Source organism: Haematobia irritans, chromosome 2, assembly GCF_050003625.1.
Source record: "Haematobia irritans isolate KBUSLIRL chromosome 2, ASM5000362v1, whole genome shotgun sequence".
Classification (NCBI taxonomy): Eukaryota; Metazoa; Arthropoda; class Insecta; order Diptera; family Muscidae; genus Haematobia; species Haematobia irritans.
Genome location: NC_134398.1, coordinates 68,837,114 through 68,852,092, shown reverse-complemented (window position 1 = coordinate 68,852,092; position 14,979 = coordinate 68,837,114). Strand labels below are relative to the sequence as shown.

General features: G+C 34.9%; 1 protein-coding gene across 3 annotated transcripts in view; it reads right to left on the bottom strand.

The window, feature by feature from the left end:
* Positions 1-571: 571 nt before the first annotated feature.
* The window catches only part of cyst (rho guanine nucleotide exchange factor 18 cysts), a 53,014-nt gene continuing 38,606 nt past the window's right edge, over positions 572-14,979 (bottom strand). For all 3 annotated transcript variants that reach the window (XM_075295184.1, XM_075295182.1, XM_075295183.1), the window contains one exon: positions 572-6,098. In XM_075295184.1, the coding sequence (XP_075151299.1) occupies positions 2,560-6,098 (3,539 nt within the window). In that variant the 3' untranslated portion in view covers positions 572-2,559. The remainder of the gene's footprint in view (positions 6,099-14,979) is intronic.

Sequence of the window (14,979 nt, the reverse complement as noted above, 5' to 3'; positions counted from 1 at the left end):
CAAAAATTCGCAATTTTTTTTAGAATGGAATTTGTATTTTATTATTTTATTAATTCTTACTTCTTTATCATATTTGAAACAAAAAATACCCAATAAAAATAAAAAACGAGTTATAAAAATTCTGTTAAAAACTTCCTGTGTAGTTAAAATAATTAATAACTCATACTTCTTTGTGAAGAAATTTCTGGAAGTGCTTTTAAAGTTGTGCCTTTATAACAACTCCAATTTTTTTGGTTTATTTATATTGCTTTATTGTATATTGTCTAGTTGTCTAGTTAAGCTGAAGTCTGTAACTTCAGTCCATTAATTTTCAGCTAGGGGGGTTGTCTAGGAGTATTGTCTAGCTACGCTAATGGGAGTAACAGTAAATAAAATGCTTGTATTTGAAAATTTTCAGCAAGATGAATATATTTGTGATTTTATTTGAAATAATTAAGGTTCAAAAGACACATAAATTAGTGTGTAATGCATAATTTACACAATACATACATAAACATGTAATTTGGAATGCAGATATATATGTTAATTATAATTTTTTAGTAGGGTTTTAATAGGCTTGTTTTTTATATAATGGAATGTTAAATATACAATCACATACATTTTTAACATGTTACACATACATTTATTTGATAATTGATGTAAAATCAAGGTACATTCTTCTTATATTGTGGTATGTACTACAAAACCAAATGTAATGTTAGTACTAGATATTGAATCATTGCTTAATTTCATCATCAGTTAGTATATGATTACATTATTTCTAAAACACTATGCGCTTTGCATGCTCAAAGAAGATAAAATATTAAAAAGATATTCATATTACTAAATTAAATAAATTCAAATAAACTTTATATGTCATAATTGCAGCTGTTAAAAAGTTTTGGTGCTTTAATTTCTTAGATTAGAATTAAAAATCATTGAATTCTTTTAATGTATTTAATACATACTATAGTACTTGTGAGCTTTTTTTAAATAATAAACTCAGTTTTCCACAAATAATATTGTTATAATTACCATTTATGTTTTAAATAAGTGAATACCAAGCCATGGCATGACAGAATTGATATGACATGTTTATTGTATAGCCTCAAATTCATGTTTTAACATTTACTATACTTCTCCAAGTGATGTGTGGTTATGAGACTGAGGAGCTCTGAGTATATAGTAGATTGCAAATACTCAACTGTGTGCCTAAAAACTATTTAAACATTGTATCTACAAAATTGACAAATTCTGGAGACAGTCAGGCGCGGATGTGCCGCACAGAAGGATACAAACCAGATTTTTAATAATGGTCGTCAAGGAAACAAGAGCATTGCGAAGAAGATTGCGAATAACTTACGGCGGCATTGTTATTGTCGAGGAGGGTTGTTCAACATCTCTTGCCCTCTTTAAAATATAGATAATTTTTATTAAATGTAGTAATTACTGTGATATATGTATTAAAAAAGAATATCACATGTTGGAATATAGAAATTAATACTAATAATGCTATTAAATGGTTCTTTTTTTAAATCACCTTCGAAAGGCTAAAATCTCGAACACCATAGTTGAGAATTGCTCCCCTATCGAAGAATGCTGTCTGACTGATATTATTAGATCTATTTCACTGCTTTAATATACTAACTTGAACGTCAAGGGATCAATTCATCGCATGAATTGTTTTTGACTTTTGCAGAGGCAATATTATATGGTAGACATATCGTTGTCTCAATCTCCATTGACGTGAGTCGTATTTTTCCAGTTAGGAGGGTTTATATAGTATTATCTAGAGCCTAATTTGAAGACAATCCTAGTTTCGGCCTAACACCTAAAAATTATCAAGCGCTGGGCTAAATCATTTCAGAAATGCTTGTTATTTCAAAGCTTCTTTAAAAGGTTTACCACGCGATGTGAGAAGCCGTTCAGACTCGACTATAAAAAGAGTGTTGAGCTAAACATAGAATCGTGCAGGACTTCTTGATAGGAGAGAAGTTGACCACATGTGATATCACAATCGTTTGAAAAGGGTAAATAAAAATTAATAGTTTTATGAGAAGCGCAAATGTTTTCTTCCGTTGTATTTTATATTATATAGAGTAGCCATTTGGTGCAGATTAGCATTATGCATTTTCATTGCATATTACATTTAAATTTAAGTATGCAATCCAAACGGATACTTGTATTGCTCTCATTGCTTCAACTATCAGAAATAGTTTTTGAATGCAATACAAGAAATTTTAATTTATGTCATTGTCTTTTAATATATGCTAGATTTTTTAATCTAACAATTACACCAACCTTATTTACGCAATGACGTTTTTCCAGTAAATGTATTTTCGGGAGGTGAGAAGCTAATATTCTAATAATAGTTTAATCTCGCAATGGATTAGTTTGGATAATTTCGCTATAGAAAAAAATATAACATAGGTACCTCTGTTTCAAGTGTTAAATACTAGTAATCCGAAAATTGTAATTAAAATCCATTTAGGACAATTCACTTATTTAATATAAAATGGTAAATTTAATTGTAAAACTGAATACTAAAGTCTAAATCTCAACTTCTTTAGAAAACCTACGTCAAAAATAAATCTCTTCTTCTTCAGGTTTTGCTTGCGGAGTTGCATTGCGTGTGGTTGCATTAGGTGGAGTTGCAGTGGGATTGGAAGAAGAGGTTAAAGAAGACATAAGAGGAATTTTAGTTTGGTTTGCCTGAGTGCTGGTTTTGCTGGATGTGGGGGTATTGCAATTCGGCGCAGAACCAATAGAATAACGCTGGCCGTAAGTGAATGTTGAAGAAGAATCAGCACGGTTGACGCCTGCTAAAGTAGGAGAAGTTAGGGAAGTACCATTATTAAAGGTAGTTTGAGGGTGCTGTATGATAGCTGGCGAACTACCGGTGCGGGAATGCTGTGGTACAATTGGGGTGGTTGTGGAAGATGTATTGGTGGAAGGTGATGTAGTGCTACGTTTGTCGGCTAATTTTAGCGGAAAGATTTGTGTTATTCCACCCGAAGTTGATGAATTGTTTTGTGTGGTAAAACTATTAGATTTATCAATTTTTGTGGTAGATGTACCATAATTAGTACTGGACGTTGAAGAACTAGATGAAAGGGAAGAAAGTTTCATTGGAAGCTTCTGTTTAACCACACTTTGCTGGACTTTGGGGGCGTTGGTAGCGCTTATAAGGTGAACAGGCGGATTTTTTGATATGGTCGATGCAGTGCGCCACTTGTCCTTACGCCTGTCTACGGTACTGGAAGATGTACTGTGTGTGGTAGAGTTCGTGGAAGTAGCAAGATCAAAGATTTGCGAATCATGTGTATCATGGTCCAAATCATAGTTATTTATAGTAGATGTAGGTAGTAGCGGACTCGAAATATTTAATGGAGTGTTGGGTGAGATCAATAGACCTTGGCTAGAAAGTACTTCCATTTTTCTATACAATTGTTCACGTTGCTGTTTTATGTCATCCTGCTGTAGATTTAGTTGTTCTTGCAGCTTGTCCATTGCCTTCTTCTTCTCATTCAAGTCCTGTTCTTGCTGCTCTTTTTGGCGCATCCAAAGTGTTTTCTCTTCTTGTAACTTATCTTGCAAATTCCTTAATTCTTCTAACTGATCGTTATGTGTATATGATGCTCGAGGGCTTTCACGATACAATGCCAATTGTAATTGTAGTGAATGTATAGTAGTCATTTGTTGAGATATAATGCAAAGCAAAGTATGGAGGTTATGTCTGACTTGCAAAAACGCTAAGTTATTATCTTTGGTAGCAACCGATGCGTGTTCACATTGGACTACATTAAGTGGCTCTGTATTGGAAGAGGGCATGAGTGCGCTTATTACAGAAATGTTTTTGGTATCTTTTTTTTCTTCGAGCTCTTGAAGTCGGGGAGTTAATGCATTCAAAGTTCCCATTTTAGCTATATCCCTACTTGAGTAAGCGTTCTTAGTTCGTTTTTCGTCAAAGCCTGCAAATGTTTCTGCTCTTTTGGGAAGAATTGGGGAATTGTAGGTGTCGCTCTGTTTCTCTCCCACTGAGCTAACAGATCTGGACACTGGCTGGCCAGTGGCAGCTGTGTAGACATTGGAGGCAAGATGTGTAATGTCTTGTACCGTATTTAAAACTTTTTTCCACAATTCTGCAGTATCGCAATCATTTCCTATGGAAATGTCTTTGTAAGTACCGTATGTGGACAAAAACTGAGCAGCCGATATGTTAGAGGAAGAAATACAAGCATTATGGGCATCTTGGTCAGTGTTAAATGATTTTTGATCTTTTTGCATTAAATTTAGTTGCAATAGAATTTTCTCTTCAAGTAATATAGCTTGCTCTATATCTTTTTGTCGTATTTTCTCAATTATTTCCCTTTTGTTTACGCCAATTCGAAGCTTCTCCTCATGGGTCAAGTCGTCCGATTCAATAACATCCGTTGAGGGACAATCTAGTACTGCTTGTCTAATGGATTGAATCCACACATTTTTGTCCTTTGGTGTTTGAACTTTTAACTCATACATTTCTGGAAATAAAGGATTTGACGAAATAATGTAAATACCGCGGGATTCGGTGCCAGCTTTTTCCCGAATCAATAACTTTTGGAGTGGAACGACTCCTGCCTTGTGCTCAGGTGTAAAAAACATATATTTGTTGTGAGCAGAGTTTTCATTCAGAAAACACAAGCAGTCTGTTAAAACCACTACTAATACCAGTTGCATTTTGGAGCGACCCTGCATTAATGTTGCTAAACCTTCGAATTTCAAACGCCGCTTTGACTCTACACCTACGTCTTGTTTTCGAAATGGTTTGTTTTTATAGATAGCAAATGACTTAGTATCAATTCGGTTGTATATATCAATTTGACGTTCTCTTAATTCTTTTTCTGCAACGCAAGCATCTACATCAACCAACAGCTCTTTGACCAAACCCAAAGCGTGTTGTAATTTTTCACATTCCAATTTGTCATCACGAGCACTTTTTAATAAAGGTTCAATTAGTAACGGATACTTTGTTAAGCGCTGCGTCACAAATAGAATGCATTCTGGAATGCCTTTCTTTTTAAGCAATGGATTTGTTAGGCAATGCTTATACCATTCAGAAAATGTGGGATCTCTTCCAGTCATGCATGATTTAAATTGCTCCAGGGCCGACCGATGATTCGCGCAGAATTCACCATATGCAAGGCGCAGATGTTGAGCTTTATCCAAAGAGAAAAATTCTAGTAAGATGTCCGATATTGAATCAACAACGAAATGTTCTTTTTGTTTTTGTCGTAGTTTTTTCAAAAAACCACAATGCAGCTCGGTAAGCTCTTGCAATCTTGGAAACATTTTATTGCAATTTACAGACGAAAAGTGGCGCTCCATACTCTCGACAAAGACCTTTTGCATTACCAACAGAGTTTGACAATGATGCTTCTCAGTCATTATAAATTCATATATATGCTCCTGCCTTTTTATTTGTTGATCTTTTAATGATTTCAAAATGTCTTTTGGTATTCCAGGAGACCAAGAATCGTGTTCCTTTAATTCTATTCCTAGCGAAGGATCTGCTTTTAAATCGTGAGCTTCTATTGGTGCGTCATTTAGAAACTCAGATCTTATTAGTGGTGCATTGTCATCATTAAAATTTGTATTTTGATCAGGGCCGTCATAGAAATCTTGGCCCTGGTCCCCTTTCTCACTACCAGCGATTGATTTTTTTCCAGAAAGGGTGTTACTAAATTTTTTCCCCTTGCATTCCATCGAATGTTCCTTTAGCGTACCTAAGGTTATACCTGTGCCGCATACATCACAATTGCTCACCTGTCCTCCAATTGATTTCATCTTAGCCTTGTCTTTCTTTTTGCGAAAGAATAACGAACCGCGCTTGCGCCGTTTCTCTACATTGTCATACACCTCAATTTTTGTATGGGCCCTTAAAAGGCTTTGGTTCTCATCTTCGCTGTCGGTTAAATGCCTAGCAATAGCCTTAATATCTTCTTTAGCTACAATAGAAGACGTAGATATACTTTTCTGTAATGGTATTCGGCTTATTATCTCTGTCGCTAAATTTCTTTTAGCAGCGATTCTCTCAAAGTCTCTAGCCAACTCGGCTTCATTTAAAGAATGCGTTGAAATACCTAAAAGTATACATAATAAAAAAAATTTTACATTTTAATGGTATTTTTATGCTATATTTTGGAATCGGTAAAGCCACTCTTCACCAATGAAGGTGAATATAGCAATAACTTCTAAAAATACATTTCGATTACTTGGTACATTAGTTCAATAACAAATTGAATATAAAGATTAAAGATTAGTTTAAAGTTATATGAGGAGAAGATGCACATCCCATTTGCAACAAGATCATTATTGCATGCTTTCTCCATTAGAAGTTAGCAGATAAGACCCAAATTGAGTCAGCTCACCAATCCATATCTACAGTCGACTCCGCTTTACTGAAACGTTAAAAATGCAGCCATTTAATTTCAGTTATCCGAAGTTTTTGCTAAAGCGGACTACGGATAACTGAAAAAAACTTCCAGTAATGCGAACTTCGGATAACTGAAAAAGTTTCAGTAAAGCGGACTCCGTATAACTGGAAAAAAATCCACTCAATTTCAGTTAACCGAACTTATGACCAATGCTATGTACATAAAATAATAAAAACAAGGTGTTTGATTCCGTCACAGGTTTGTGTAGGAAAATTGGAATTCATTTATTTGTGATTTAGAGTGATTTAAACTGTTTTGAAAGTGCCATCTTCACTTGAAATAAAGCGTTCTCAATACGGAGAAGAAAATGTACTCTCTCTCAATAGCGAGAATGTGGCATTTTCAGTAAAGCGAAGTCATACTAATGTGACGAAACTCATTTGAACACAAAAAACTTTTCAGTAATCCGATTTTTTCAGTTAAGCGGAGTTTCACTAAAGCGGAGTAATTTAAATGAAATGGACAGAAAAAACAACTGGGGAATGCGATCGATTTCAGTTATCCGAGGTTTTTCAGTAAAGCGCATTGCGCTAAAGCGGAGTCGACTGTATACTGAAGACTACAGAAATATCCACTAGCCCGTCCTGAAACATGTATAGTTAACCTTGTATAGATTTGTATATGGAGTTTTCTTTTCAATCACTCGAGTACCCTAATTTTCTTTCTCCAAAAAAGCTCGAATAAAAACGATAATGTAATGACTAGTATTGCCCATTGACAAATTTCCACCGCAAACTACACTACTTAGTGTAGGAATTTCTATAGTTTCAACCGTTAAGCCGCTGGCGAGTAAACAAACTTAGTAATCGCCTCTGCCGACAAAATTCGGCTTCATTTTTTAAGGAAATCTGCCGATACACCTACATGCAACTCTGAGCTAATGTGTTGGCGGGTTAAACACAACATTTTTTTCTGATTTAATCACGAAATTAATTGAATTAATTTTTTAATTGATTCAATTAAAAATTTCATTGATGTTTGGGGTAAAACTCAATTAATTTTTTAATTGAAAACATAACTAGTTTCAATTACTTTCTTAAATGACTCGCAGAAGGACGTTTTTTTCGAGAATTTTCTATTAAAATTAAAGAACCTAGTTTGTTTGATAAGATCAAGGATACAATAAATGATGTTGTTAGTGGCAAAGAAATTAGACGTAAATGCTTTATTCGAATGGAGCTTTTTGAGTGATTTCAGCGGAAGGCAACATTGACGATTGGGTCATTCTACAAGTAATCTTTGACTACTGTTGTTTATGCTGTGTTGCTCTTGTCAACCCTTGAATACAGAATCACACTACTGGTAAGGAAATTACTGTTACAGTATGCATCAAACCTTAAAAAACAATTAGAAGTTTTTGATAAAGCAATAATATTTGTATACAAATCTTCTTTTGTAATACATGACCCACAGGGAAATTTTAACTTACGTTATATTTCATAAAATAAATTTATAAAATATAATTAAAATGCACCAGATTTTTGCAATATTGGTTTAAATGTTAAATATCATGAAAAAGTTTTAAATAATGACGAATTATTACGGTTTTTGGGTATATAAAAAGAAAAACAAGTTTCGATGTTTGAGATTCCATGAATTCTAATGGATTCTCGTATTTTCGGGATCATTACTTTTAAAGATCAATCAAGGATGATCGATCATAATAGTGTTGTGTATTGAATAGCGCTTTATTCATCCTAAAACGAGCGAGATATATGCATTCCGATCTACTAAGGTGGGAGTTGTAGTTAGGATCGATCAACCTAATAAATAAATTGGAATCGCACCAATTGCGGGTGTTAAATAATGTAAGCCTTTTTGGACAAAAAATGTGTTGTTATAACTTTGTGGAAACAAGGTGGAGTGGATGTTTGATCCAAATTCAGGATCTCTTTGCAATCTCGTCCGCGTACTCTTTGCCGCTTATATCGACGTGGGAAGATATCTACATTGTTATGTTAGCTTGAGAGGCGTGGAAAATTAAGTGGTCGAAATTTTGGACTTGTTGGATTGACTGGCCTTTATCGCACTAAGGCTGTCGGTATAGATAAGTGTCCTACCAAGTTGCCCCGGAGCATATGTTACAGCAGATGCAATGGCGGCTAACTCAGCACTGTGCCCGGTAATCGGCATTATTTTATAATACAGAAGTCTTGGCCAGATCTCCCTATGACTGAAAAACTAGTACGTATATGTTTGGAACTCAAATTTTTAAACACAATATTTTTAAGTGCAAGTATATAATGTTCATAAACTAGCATAACATGTTTGGGACATATATGTTAATATGTTAGAACATATTATGTTTGGGACATAAAATGTTTGTAAATATAATATGCTTGGATACAAACATATATTAATTTAGAAATAGACTACAAACATATATGTGTTTAGAAAGAGAGACATAAAGTGTACACAAAGAAAATTTCATTAAAGATTTGAAAAATACTATGTGTGGATATAAACAAGTATAAATTTACAAATTTGGAGTAAACATATATATATGTTGTGATATAAGACTTCGCCAAAAATTGTATATGCTTAAGTATAAATATTAAAATGAGTATTCGGAGAGAAAATTCATTCGGAACCAAGAGAAAAGACATTTGAAAAAAGAGCATGAGTTTTGTTTATCATTTTCGCGTTACGGGCACAATTTTTTTTTTGTTTCGTCAAACAAATCGGAACATAGGACGAGTAAGTCAAAATATTCAAACAAAGGTAATTAAAGGGATCTTCATAAAAACTAACGAAAGGGCACTATACACTGAAAAAAAGCATGCCGGGTTCCAAAGATTGTGTTTCTACTTTAACAATTTTGGTATTGATTCCGAGCCAATGAAGCGGAGAATTCAAGTAAGGATACTTTTAAGACACAATTCTCTTTTAAATGTGGGTTTTGTGTATTTGACTCTATGAAGCAAATTTTAATTTTTCGCTTTTCTAGCTTTTTTCATATGCTATAAAAGGTCCGTTAAAAACAAGACTTCCAGTAGAAATTATGTTATGTTTCAAGTAAAAACGTCTTTAAAATAAAGTGTTGAAAAACATGTAGCGGCAAAACTCGAATCGGTAAAACCAGAATAACATTATAACTTTTTTCGGTAAATTGTATAATAAAATGGTGGGGAATGATCCAAAGCAACAATTGAATAAGTTTATTTTCTTTAAAATAAATTATTAAAGAAAAGTAAAAGGGTAAACATGACCGGCCTTAAGAATTAAATTAAGTACAAAATTATTCGTTAATACAAATTCATATTTATTTGTATTTCTAAATTAATGGTGCTACATGCCAGCAAACAATTGTTCACACCAAAATAAATTTATGTGCTGGTTGTAAAATTACTGTTTAGAATATAAATATAACGTGCTTTTGAATGGTTATCGTTAACCTTAGGATTCGATGGAAAAATATTTATATATATATACTCGACTTCACGTTCTTCTTTTGTAAGAGTTTTTGAATTTCTTCTAAAATTTCAAACTTGTATACAAAAACTTTTTTTTGTTACAAAATTTTTATTTTTGCAATAAAAAATAATATATGATTTGAACTCAGTCCATTTCGTTTATATCAAGCACTGTTCTTTTCTGACTTTAAGTCTTTTATAAGACACACTTTACAGTTTCGTAGTAAAAATTTAATATAGTAGTATGTTGAACACCTTTTCGGGATATTCCGAACGTATCTGGAATATATGTAAAAAAAAAATAATAAAAAATTGGTGTCGGTCGAAGCAGGGATCGAACCCAGGACCCTTGGTCCTACCAACCACTGATCCACGTCGCCAACAAATGTATGTTTAACAATGTTATGTTGTTAAACAATCCCAGCAAAAAAATTTGGAAGTTCTTCCAAGGGCACAACTTTAAAAGCACTTCCGGAAGATACACTCCCAATGATGTCCTTTATTTTAACTCCCCAGGAACTTCTTTTAATTCAATTTTTTATAACTTGGTTTTTTCATACTTTTAATGGGTAATTTTAACTTTTTTTGCTTCAAATATCGTAAAAAGAGAGTAAGAATTCATAAAATGGTACATATCATTTAAATTTTGTCGAAAAAAATGCTAAATCCAATCTGAAAAAATTGTGAATTTTTGAAAATATTTGAGTTCAAACGTTTCCGACAAACGTTAGAATCCATTAAAAATTATAAAAATTATTTATTTGAAAAAATATCACAGAATTTTTTAATTTACATCCAAAACATTGAATTCGAATCACACCTAAAGAAGTAATGCAAATTCAGTGCAACGGCTGTTGAAATGGAGGACTTCCGTCCTATGACAAGCCCATGTTAAATTCATCGCTTCTGCGTCAATTTTGCACCACTTCCAGATCCAAAAAGAACATTTTCATTACTTTTTTGGCGACGCTTTTTTTGCTGGGATGTTATGTTTGCATCGGCTCGTGGGCGCCGCAAACTATGCTAAATATAACTTATAACGATAATTATCTCTTGATGACCATAACAGCTACGTAGCCCAGTGGATAGTGTGCTGGCTTACAAACTGTGTGGTTCGCTGTTCGAATCCCCGTCCGACAAAAGGTAAAATTTAAAAAAAATATAAAATTGAATAATTTCTTCTACAATGTCTGTATTACAGAAAAAGGTGCTAAGAACTAAAAAAACTCGTGGAAGTGAGAAAAATGTAAGGGAATATACAATTAGGCAGAAAACAAATTTTGAGCACAATCTTTTTTGGGAGAAAATTCGTCTAAGCATATAATATTTTTGGGTTCAAAATGTTTCCAAACATATTATATGTTCACATAATAACATATAGTTTTTTTGGAAGACAACATTATTGAATTTGGATGGAAAAATACATAATGTTTGGAACTTAGACTATCCAAACATATTATATTGTTTAGACCAATATGCTTTCAAACATATTATACTGGAAGAAATCAAATATATAAATGTTTGGCCAATACCCAAAAATTTATATGCTAGAAGCAAAATGTATTTGGGAGTATATGTTACAGAAGCGATTTTTTTGAGCGTGTGGTTTCCAGAAAATATAGTGAATTTGTTACCCGCATAAATTCCAACATAGTCGACAGTTGAGTGAGTTACCATGGCATCGCTAAGGTTATTGGCGTACATATTGTAAATCACAACGGATAGGGGAAACTCCTGTGGAATCCCATTGCCAAGTTCATATGTTTGGGAACAGAGAATGAAGCCACCGCCTGTCGACGATGCCGCCGAATACCTCGACTCATCTAGACTCAAAATTATCCGCCTATTAATTAAATAATTGATTTAAATAAGAAAATGTGTAAATAATTGTTCTATTTTTGCCAAAATCTTGAACTTTCCACCCACAATCAGTATCAAGTTGCTATAGTAATTTTGCAAACATTTTGCTCACAAAATTTGAATGAAATGATAATTTGATTGTAAGATTGCACTATGGGCGGAAGTTGAAAATTTGCGGCAAAAATTATTTACAATCAATTTAGTATCGCCAAACATGGTATATCGATATATCTTATCAAAATCAAATGTTACCAACAAAAAGGGAGTCAATCCCCCTTATTCCAGGTGCGTTACTATAGAGGGGTCGAAATTGTAATTCCACTTGGAATACTATAGAATATACTCTTAGATGGAGTTTAATTTATATTTGCTTATTTTCCTTATTAAGAAAGCGCCTTATCCCCAGAACTTGATGTAAATAGTATAAACCAATTGTCATTTTATTAAATTAATTTTATTAATTAAAATTAAACAAATATTAACCATCAAAATCACATTCTTCGGTATCTAACTCTAATTCCGTCCCTCTGTGTTTGTTGTTCGCAGGATTCCGGTGGCAATTATTAACCGATTTTGACAAAATTTGGTACAACATGTTTTCTTGGTCGAAGGACAAACACGGTTGAATTTGGAAAAAAATTGATCAAAGTTACATATAGCACCCATATATATGTATCGCCCGATTTCGACAAATTAGACCATACTGCGCTTATTTACCACCCGATTGTCTTCAAATTTAACACAAAGTAACTTTTTATAGTACCCTTAGGTTAGGTTAGGTTAAAGTGGCAGCCCAATTAAGATTCGGGCTCACTTAGACTATTCAGTCCATTGTGATACCACATTAACTAAAAGTACCTATTACATATGGGCACTTCTAGTTTTAACCGCTGAACCTTCTTGATTATTTTTCTTTGTTGAACCAACCAGATTGTTCCAAAAACATTAGCAGACTGCTTAAGTTAACGTTTTCCAGATCCGCCAGTAATCTGAAGCTATATGTTCCTAAAAGTTGCTTGCGCTTTACACAAAATACAGGACACTCACACAAGAGGTGTTTAATTGATTCTTTTTCCTCCGCATCATGACAGCTCATACAATAGTCATTATACTTCGCGCCAATAGTTTTTGCAAAATCGCCTATCAGGCAGCGACCCGTTATAGCAGATATCAGGAGTGATATCTGACGTCTCGAGAACATTAGCATATCTAGTGTGCGGTTTAAGTTGAAATGGGGCCATATTTGCTTGGTGTCGTTACAACCCTTACAATTCTCCCATCGAACATTTGCCATCATAACAGCCTTCTCACGCAGCATGAGCTTGCAGGTAGCTAGGAGCATACCAACAAATTCTAGTTCCCCTGGAATATGTAAGGTAGTCCCTAGCCTTGCCAACTTATCCGCTTCGCAGTTCCCCGGTATGTTCCTATGGCCAGGCACCCATATTAGGTGAATATTGTACTGCTCAGCCATCTCATTGAGAGATTTGCGGCAGTCGATGGCCGTTTTCGAGTTGAGGAACACAGAATCCAAGGATTTTATTGCAGGTTGACTGTCTGAGTATATATTAATGCCCACATTTTTTGGAACATTACTTCTCAGCCAATTCGCCACCTCTCTTATTGCTAATATTTCAGCCTGAAAAACACTACAGTGATTAGGTAATCTTTTCGCTATTCGAAGTTCCAGATCATTAGAATATACTCCGAACCCCACTTGTCCATCCAATTTGGATCCATCAGTGTAGAAATCTATATATTCTTTATTCCCCGGGGTCTGTGTGCACCACGCCTCACTGTTGGGGATTAGAGTCTCAAACTTTTTGTCGAAAAGTGGACTCGCCAAAGTGTAATCCACTACGTTAGGCACATCTGGCATTATTTTGAGGACAGAACTGTGACCGTAACCTTTTTCCGACCACAGCGATAGCTCGCGCAACCGCACAGCCGTTGTTGCAGCTGACTGTTTGGCCAAAATGTCTAAAGGCAATAGATGCAGCATGACATTAAGGGAATTTGTTCCTGTCTTGCTGAATGCGCCTGAAATACACAAACACGCCATACGCTGAACTTTATCTAAACAAGTCGGTTTCTGAAGTGCCGGCCACCAGACTACAACACCATATAGCATTATAGGTCTAACCACTGCCGTGTATAGCCAATGCACAATTTTTGGTTTTAGTCCCCACTTTTTTCCTATTGCCGTTTTGCACGAGTACAAAGCTACAGTTGCCTTTCTCGCCCTTTCTTCAATATTAAGCTTAAAGTTCAGCTTCCTGTCCAAAATAACGCCAAGGTATTTTGCACAATCACCAAAGGGAATTTCAATACCCCCTAAGGAAATAGGCCTAACCGTGGGAGTTTTGCGATCTTTGCAGTACATGACTAATTCTGTCTTTGCAGGATTTACCCCAAGACCATTGTCTTTCGCCCATTTCTCAGTCATCCGGAGGGCCCGCTGAATAATATCTCTGATTGTGGATGGGAATTTCCCCTGACCGCCAGAGCCACATCATCTGCGTATGCCACAACTTTTATCCTTTCTTTTTCTAGAGTAACCAGAAGGCTATTTATAGCAACATTCCAAAGAAGAGGTGATAGAACTCCTCCTTGGGGAGTGCCTCTGTTCACATACCTTTGTATGTTTGCTTGTCCTAGTGTGGCTGAAATACGCCTCTTCATTACCAGTTCGTCTAACAGCCTGAGTATACATGGATCAACATTCAGAGTTGTCAGTCCATTTAATATCGAGCTCGGATGGACATTATTGAACGCCCCTTCGATGTCTAGAAACGCCACGATTGTGTATTCTTTGACAGATAGTGAGCTTTCAATAAAGCTGACTAGTTCATGTAGTGCGGTCTCAGTAGACCTGCCCTTCGAGTATGCATGCTGTCGTTTCGAGAACAAACTTGAATCGATGCTATTTCTAAGATAGATACCTATCATCCTCTCCAGAGTCTTAAGTAGGAATGAGGATAAGTTGATTGGTCGGAAATCCTTCCCCCTCGAGTGAGAGGCTTTTCCCGCTTTAGGTATGAAAACGACTTTTGTTTCCCTCCACTTTCCTGGGATATATGATAAGTTGATACATCCGTTATATATCACCGACAACCAGGGGATAATTTTGTCAGTTACAGCTAGTAACTCCGCCGGAGTAATTCCATCAGGTCCGGGGGATTTGAATGGTCCAAAGCTATTTAGCGCCCATCTTATTCGAGTTTCCGATACAATTTCCTCGACAGGAAACGACC